The sequence below is a fragment of the Lycorma delicatula genome, chromosome 13 (genome assembly GCF_047948215.1).
Source record: "Lycorma delicatula isolate Av1 chromosome 13, ASM4794821v1, whole genome shotgun sequence".
Lineage (NCBI taxonomy): Eukaryota > Metazoa > Arthropoda > Insecta > Hemiptera > Fulgoridae > Lycorma > Lycorma delicatula.
The window spans coordinates 11,358,415-11,367,434 of NC_134467.1; the positions used below are offsets into that span (position 1 = coordinate 11,358,415).

Sequence of the window (9,020 nt, forward strand, 5' to 3'; positions counted from 1 at the left end):
CTTAATTTTTATTGGCTATTTTTAACATCAGGGTATATCAACAAATATATTGTGATATTATCTAATACTAAGCAGTGATGATAAAAAAAATATATACTTCTTGATTTATCTGTGATAAAGTTAAATAATTTTACACAATTTATTTGGAACCTCAGAATAAGAGCAACAGAAAAGGTTTCCTATGAAAAAACAAGTCCATTTGATGTAAAGGATGGAATACGAGGTGCAGCAATAAAGTAATGAGACTTGATCTTTTTGGACAAAATGTGGCAACCATGCAGCCTTCATAGACACTCCATCTTTGACCTTGATCTTTCCCCACTAATAATCCAAGCGGTACATTGATATATCCTCTCGGTCTTGTGTACTGGTGTAATAATGAACACATGATTTGGTCTATCATTACGGAAAATTTGTGATGATGGTCAGATCCGACGCAACTGAACTGTTGGAACAAGTACAAATCAGCCCAGCGTTATTGAACCATGTTATCACTGGTAATGAGAGTTGGTTCTTCCAGTACGATTCAGAGATTAACGTCAAAAGTTCACTGTTGTGTTGAAAGGGATCATTGAGAGAAAAAAAGCTCGTGTCAAAATCTAAAGTGAAATGATGCATGCTTGTGTTCATTTTTTAATTTCAAAGGCATCGTTCATAAAGATTGGGTGTCACCTGGACAAACAGTTAATCAATATTTCTACTAGGACTGAAAACGAGTCCTTTGTGCACATTCAAACATCGTTACGAGTTGGATTCTTCATCACAATAATACACCGTGTAATATTGTATTGTTTGTACAGCAGTTTTTAACTTCAAAATGCATTTCAGCCACCTTATTTACCAGACCTCGCCACGAGTGATTTTATTCGCAAGAATCAAATTGGTGGTCAAAGGACACTGTTTTTAAACAACAGAAGATGTCCAAAATGCTGCGATAAGGGTCTTAGACAACATTCTAAAAGAAGAATTTCAGAAATGTTACCAGCAGTGGCAGAAGTATTTAAGTAAGTGTGTACAAGCAGAAGGAAACTACTTTGATAATATTGCTCCACCTCATCGACTAATTATAACCAGAATTAAATTGCATAATTTTTCCGCATTCAAAATTCATCATTACAAAATTTCATAAGAATTGGTTACTCCAGTCTGAAGATAACAAGCAAAACTGTAACTGTTGAAAAAAACCCAAAAATTAGTCTTATTATCCCCCCCCCACTCAAGTGAAACGAGCCAAATTCATAATGAAATCATCTAATTAAATAAAAAATATGACTTTCAGTCTAGAAATGACAAAAAAAAGAAAGTCTTTTTGCTACCACTCCTGTATGGGAGAGACCATCAGAATGTAACTTACCATTATCTATTGGGAGGGGTGTGTGTGTTAAATTATGTGAAAAAATGTAAATATCATTTGAATAAAATTTTGAGATACGGAACTGTAAGACCTATATCTACTCTACTCCTTTGATTGATTGTGACAAAAATTAAAAGGCATCACTGCCCTACATAATAGAATCATTTCAAAATTTCATAAAAAATCTGTCAATCTCAACTCAATATATCAAGCAGAATAATTTCTGATCAAAAAAATCAAAATAAAATTAGCACTTATTTTCCTTCACACTTAAGCGTGAAATAACCCAAATACATAAACAAATTGACAGTAATATAACGGCAACATCTAATGGGTAAAAGAATGCGACTTGAGTCCAGAAACAATATAATAAAAGGTTTTTTGCCCTTCCCTTCTTATTGGGATTTGAATAAGACCGAATCATCACAAAGGATGTTGGGTAAATTTTTAAACATGATTTAATGTGTAGCTAACATACTTTTTGGGTTAGATGATGCATCAAGATCTGTAAAACTCCATTATGCCAAATTTTATCTGATTAGCATAGTTTTAGAATACTTTATCCGTACAGTATACTATACAGAGTATATTACGAAGTTCTTCCAGGACCTTTTTAACCTACTCTACTCGTGATAATAATGGAAAAATATCAAATCGTGCCGTACAATTCTTCGTTTGCGAGTTACAGCTAGTGAAACATTTCTCTTGGATTTCAGTTTCCCTGGGAAAATGAGGTCGCACTGAAATTTGTAAGAAGTAAATTAATGGACAGAATTAGTGATTTCTTATGGTTTTTGATTTGAAAAATCGAATAAAATAGGTCTCAGAACTGTTTCTGGAGTAGTTTTTAGGAAATTTGGGGTAAAAAAACCTGTTTTTTATGTTTGATGTATAAATTTGTTAAATGGGTAATAAACCATAAAACTTGAAAAAAAATTGAAGATTTAATTTTGAACTAAATTAAGCAAGTAAGTTAGTTTAGGAATAAATAAGTTAATAACAAACAAGATAAGCAAAGGAAGGTTAGAAAAATTAGAATTTTAGATTAATTTTGTTTAACATGGCCATGGCCCATGGTATGTATAATATATAGAATTAAAATTATAATTTATAAAACCGCTTACCAACAATTATCAGTAGTAATACACGTTCTAGCGCTTTCAGAAATCTATTTCCATCTTCAGGAAGGTATGGTAGTTAAGTTACATATGTAATAATATTTACTTCACATATTAAGTTATATAAATAAAATAATCCTTGTATAAATATTACAATTTATCGTCAACGATTTTAATAATTTTGATAAGATTTTTAAAAACAAAATTTACAGTTAAAATAAAAATTTGTGATTTTTTTTTTTTTATTGACGTCGAATACAAAAATTGTTTGAAAAATTATCATTTCAAAGTTGGCAAAAAAAAAACAGCTGTTCAACAATGTGGAATACTATATTAATGTTTAAATCACTTTATAAGGAACATTACGAAGTTTGTTTAGAAAGTAACTGAACTTTTTTAATTACATTTACAAACAGCTGTGTGAATAGTTCATATTACCCCCCAACTCACCCGGGCCGGACATACAGTTAAGTAAAACTCAGCCCAGGGGAGTGTCCTTTACTCTAAGGGGCCTCCCCACCTACCGGCAGTAAGACAAGGGGGCATGGTAGGTCGGCCCCCCGGTTTGATCTTCTAATTATTTATTGCCCACTCTAATGACAATCCATTACTGGCCCGCTGGTATCGGGTCTTTTCGTTTGTATCCCCTAACCTAGTCTCCCTTGGAGTCCTCAATCGATCATCGGAACCGGCACACCTCGGCATGCCAGCTCTCCCGATTGGGGCTGTCCACCCAACCCTACACTAAAACCCTCTTCTACCTTCCGTATCTTTGCATCGAAGCATGCCTCTCTAGTATTCCTCCACTTTCTTCCAGTTACTCTGCGACGTCAGCATATACGGGACTACATCCTCCGGCTTCAGATTTGCAATACCAGCCCGAATACGTTGTTCAATCAAGTCCTCGTACTTTAAGAGGGTATGCTCAGCCGAGTCCCGTTCAGCACAATACATACAGTCAGGCGACTCTCTTCTCCCGATTCCGTACAAATACATTTCAAATTTACCGTGACCAGATAACATTTGCGTCAGGTAAAAACTCGTCTCACCTAACCTTCTATTATACCATATTCTTAAATCAGGAATTAATCTCTTCGTCCATCCATCCTTGACATCCAACTTCCATCTGTCTTGCCACGCTCTTAGTGTTTCATTTCTACCTTCAGCACTGTCACCGCCTTCATACTTACGGGCACGCTCAAGAACCATAAGTCTATGGGAGGAGTCCCGGCCAGTACACATACCGCGTCATAAGAAGCCGTCCAATATGCTGCCACCACACCTAACAAGGCTCTTCGATGAATTCTCTCTAGTCTGACTCGGTTCCTCTGTTTACCAACTGCATCCTTTCAAACAGGCGCAGCATAAAACATATTAGTTCATATAACCTGGCCGCTTAAATGCTGACGTCTACTTGTACTTTCTTGTGGCATCTGCTTGAATTTCTTCCTCTAGCGCTGAGACGCAAATTATACTTCCATCATTATGGTGCGCCTCCCCGCTTCTCTTGTGCCGTTTCCACTTATTTATAACATCATTTCTCTGAGAAATGGATCGGTCGTGGAGTTCCGTACTCCTGGCCACCAAGATCGCCTTATCTAAAACCTTAAGATTTTTGCGTCGGGGATGGACGAAAAATATTGTATGCAAAACAAAAATACATTCTCATGTGTAATTAATTGTCCGCATCATGGATATGGCTGAGCGACTTAAGGACACCCTAAATAACTAAAAGATAAACAAAAACGGTAGAGAAGCCTTTTTAAGAAATGGGTTTCAAAAGGCAGGCTCATTTTTGAACATTTATTATAAATAACCAAAGTGTATTATAAATGAGAGAAAAAAAATATATATATATACATTTTTCCTGTTTAGCCTCCGGGAATTACAGTTGAGGTACTACTTCAGAGGATGAATAAGGATGATATGTAAGAGTGTAGATGAGTGTAGTCTTGTACAGTCTCAGTTCGATCATTCCTGAGATGAGATGTATTGTTAATTGAAACCCAATTACCAAAAAAACACCGGTATCCACGATCTAGTATTCAAATCCATATAAAAGTAACTGCCTTTAATACGACTTGAACGCTGGAACTCTCGATTTCCAAATCATTTGATTTGGAAGTTTGTGATTTCACCACTAGACCAACCCGATGGGTTAATATATACTACACCTTAGTCAAAGTAAATTGTTTCTAAATAAAATTTGCATTTTCAAACTTTTCTTTGTTTTATTCAACTTATCTTACACCATTTTGTTCAGAATTAAATTTTCTAAAAATGTTGTTTTAAACATTTTTATGTATTATCATCCATTTAACAGTTATTGTATGTCAAACATAAAAAAGCAGGGTTTTTAAGCATAATTTATTGCTTTTCACCCCAGATTTCTCAAAAACTACTGCAGGTATGTTTATGGGACCTATTTTATTTTTCAGGTTAAAAACCATCTCAATTTCTGTTCCTTAATGCCCTAAAAATTTCAGTATGATAATCAAATCCGAGCGAATTCTTTCACTAACTGTAACTCGCAAACGAAGCATCTTAGGAAATATGTTTATATGGAGTTTTTCCATTATTTTCAGAAGTAAAAATAGGTTATGAAAGTCTTGGGAGAACTTCATGATGCGTTCTATGTATCAGAAAAAGTAACAAATATTTAGAATATTGGTCTGAAATTTTATTAATATTTTAATTGCCATTGTGAATTGTTTACCTAACAGGAGATCAATAAATATTAAATTTATTAATTAATTTCAAATACTGCTGGAGAAATAAAATGTCGCTTAGCATTTCTTATTTACCTATGTAGTAATAATTAAGTAGATATTAGATTGTATATCTCACATCTCAACGAAACTCTACCTGCCAAAGAATTAATTATTCCTTCAGTACTCTGCTACTTTTTACATACAGATTATCAAAATTTGTATGACCCTTGTTGTACACTGATAAAGGTTTTTCTTTTATTTTGTTTGTACAGATAAAACAGTTAGAAAGTAACAGAGAAACGATTCAAAATAAAACAGTAGGTAAAAGTCGTTATGGTTTAATTAATCAACAGAAACAACCTCTTGTAAATAATAATACTTCAAATAATCTATTAAGTAGAGCATGTAAAGTACGTCCCGTGATGCAAAACATTGTACATTGATCATGGTTGCAGAAAGGTATTTGTTTTTTTGTTTCATTAGTTTTATTATTATTATTACTGTTGTTTTAAATCATAAATCTTTACTTTTTTTATACATATCGGGTGTCCGAAAAAGAACTCTGCAGTTTTAATTAGATTTTCTCTGTTAATTTAGAATTACAAATTTGTACGTTTTATTACATGAAAGTAGAATGTCAAAATATTTTTACTTTATATGAGCTTCATTTATAGATTTGCAATTATCAAACGGATAATCTACACTCTTGAAGAGCATGTCTGTAGGAAACTATTCCACGGCTGTTATTCTCTGGCATAGGTGGTCAGGTGACGGATAATTATTCTTGATAATCAAATGCGGACTTCGTGGTGGCCAAGCGATGAGAGCGTGGGAGCTTCTCTGCCTATCTGGCTTTCTGGAAACCTGTTATGATCTTGAGAAGTACCATCCTAGCGATAATTAGGCCCTCCATATTTTCAATCTGCGCAAACACAAAGTTCCTCTAACATGTCAGAGTAGACTATCTCTGTAATAGTAATAGTGTGCTCATGAAAAAAAGATTTTAAAAATTTGATTCCACACCAGACAGATGCAGGCAAACTGCACTGATTCGTATGGATTTTCTGAGCCCCATATTCTAGAATTATGGTAATTCATGACTGTGTACGTGAAATGTTGTTTCATCGGAAAATAAAATGCACTGCAGGTAATTTTCATCAGCAATAATTTAGTCGTTATAAATTGGACTTAAAACATATAGTTAGGTTTTAATTTCACAAAGTAGCTGCAGTTTGTTTCATAAGCGCTTATAAACATAGGTGCAGTTTATACGAAGTTTCAATTACTTATTGAACAATATCGCCGACAGTACTTTTAGGAATGTTTGATCGACGACTTTCACTAGGAATCGATTGTTTTGGAATTTTTAAGAAAGAAATTTTGATTATTTCTTTGTTTTCGATACTTGTTTTAGGTCTATGTGGTGTAAGTGTCTTTTCAAAATGCTTCCAGTTTCCAAAAACTGTTCAAGTTTATTTTTCACTTTGAGAATTTCTATGAGAGACTCATGTACGAGGGTAAGTCAATTATTATCCGCAATGTAGTTATAAATTTTATTGCAATACAAATAGGAAACTTACATATGCATCATTTTTCAACATAGTCCCCTTTCATTTCAACGCACTAGGTCCGTCGTTGCACAAGCTTCCTGATGCCCTCATAAAAGAAGGTTTTCGGTTGAGCTGCGAGTCAGGAATGCACCGCTTCTTTAACCGTTTCGTCCGAGATAAAAACGGCCCCTTAATGCCTCTTTGAGTGGACCAAACAAGTTGTAGTCAGAAGGGGCAAGATCAGGACTATACGGAGGAAGAGCCGGTACTTCAAAGTAGAGTTTCTGGACCGTTTCAGCCATGTGGACGGGTATTGTCATGCAACAACACAACACCTTTCGACAGCAGTCCTCGGCGTTTGCTTCGAATTGCAGGCTTCAGCTTGGCAGTGAGCATCTCACTGTAACGCGCACTGTTTATCGTCGTCTCCCTTTCCTCATAATGTTCCAGTACTGGGTCTTGTGAGTCCCAAAAAACCGTAAGCGTCAGTTTTCCTGCGGACGGTTGGGTCTTGAACTTTTTTTTTGCAGGGCGAATTTGGACGTTTCCATTCCGTACTCTGCCCTTTACTCTCCGGCTCGTAACGATGGATCCGTGTTTCATCACCGGTGATGATTCTATCTAAGAAGATGTCCCGTTCGTTACCGTAGCGATCCAAATGTTTTTGGCAGATGTCCAAGCGCGTTTGTTTATGCGACTGTGTGAGTCGTTTTGGGACCTGTCTTGCACAGACTTTATGAAACGCAAGTCTGTTGTGTCCGATTTTGTAGGCAGAACCGTGACTAATTTGCAGACGATGTGCCGCTTCATTGATAGTTACTCATCTGTCTAAGACAACCACGTCTCGTGCACGCTCAATGTTTTCCTCATTTGTGGCAGTAAACGTTCGTTTGGCTCCTTCGTCGTGCGTAACACTTGTGCGACCATTTCTTAATTTTTCATTCCGTTCGTAGTCACTTCGATGCGGCAACACACTGTTCCCGTACCGTAACGAAAGTCTTTGATGAATATCGGCCCCTGATACACCTTCCGACCACAAAAAACGGATCGCTGAACGTTGCTCTTCTTTGGTGCAAACAGAAAGCGGAGCAGCCATGGATAACGGCAGGGTAGCGATAATGGAACTAACCTAACACCATCAAACCAGCACAGACATAACAATTAAACCACGCATGCGTCATCTACGCAACACGACAATACTACCAACATAAACAAAAATATATCTAAATTGCGGATAATAATTGACTTACCCTCGTAAAATTTCTTTGCATGACTGTCACTGATTTTATTCCTGGGAACCAGTTCGCGCACTATGCCTTCTCTTGTAACATCATGGTACTGAGGCCTGGGCTCATAACAGCATGGTCTTTGCAACGGACTTACCAGCTACTTTCTGGCGGAGAATGTGTAAACTAAATTTAATTGTAGCTTCAAGAATAAACATTAAACAATATTGAATGATGTGAAATAAAAACTATGTTCATTCTTGAAACCCTGGAGTTCTTTTTCAGACATTTATATGCCAACTTCATAGTGTAGTTTTTAGTTTGTAGGATCTATAAAGTTTCATATGTATATATAGAAATTAACCTCTCCAATCGTAGAAACTAACTTCCAATCCTTTTCATTCGATTTTTTGATCAAAGAGCCCTTGCTTTCCGTCATCTTCTGATCGCTACAGAAAAAACAACTAAACCAGTTTCATATTCTTTCCACCGACTAAACTAGAAAAGGGAACGAACAAGGAACGTCCCGTACACACGTGGAGTGAAAAAACCTTGTACCAGCACGCCGAGATCAATCCTGACTTATCACGAACAAGAGGTTACTGACTGACTAGGCATAACCTGACTGACTGACTGACTCAAAATTGATTGTTATCCGGTCTGTAATGAACTTATGAATTGTCAAACAAAAAGATCTATTTCTTATAGGTTTTCATTTCCTATTACAAAATGTTTGTTTGCAAAGATAATTTTAACAAAATTTGTTTATTAAAACCCGTACCTACACGATTTTTTTTCATGAAAATAAGGCGTACACAAATTTTAAACCCACAGTACAGATTGTGTAGTGGCTTATGTCATATTATTATTTCTGAGAATTAAAAGGAAATAAGAATAAGAAGGCAAATAATAAGAACCCGGATAATCCGAGTTCCGATAATCGGAGGTTTACTGTATTATGCTAGGAAAAACAAACAGCAGGTTCATCTACGGGTTAAAAAAAAAACAAAAAAATATATATAGGAGCACCCACTACGCCCATCAGAATCACCTTTGCAAAT

General features: G+C 35.7%; 1 protein-coding gene across 1 annotated transcript in view; it reads left to right on the plus strand.

Moving 5' to 3' along the window:
* The window catches only part of LOC142334006 (uncharacterized), a 70,533-nt gene extending 64,925 nt beyond the window's left edge, over positions 1–5,608 (plus strand). The window contains exon 16 of the mRNA XM_075381673.1: positions 5,456–5,608. Coding sequence (XP_075237788.1) covers positions 5,456–5,475 — 20 coding nt within the window. The 3' untranslated portion in view covers positions 5,476–5,608. The remainder of the gene's footprint in view (positions 1–5,455) is intronic.
* The last annotated feature ends 3,412 nt before the right edge of the window (positions 5,609–9,020 follow it).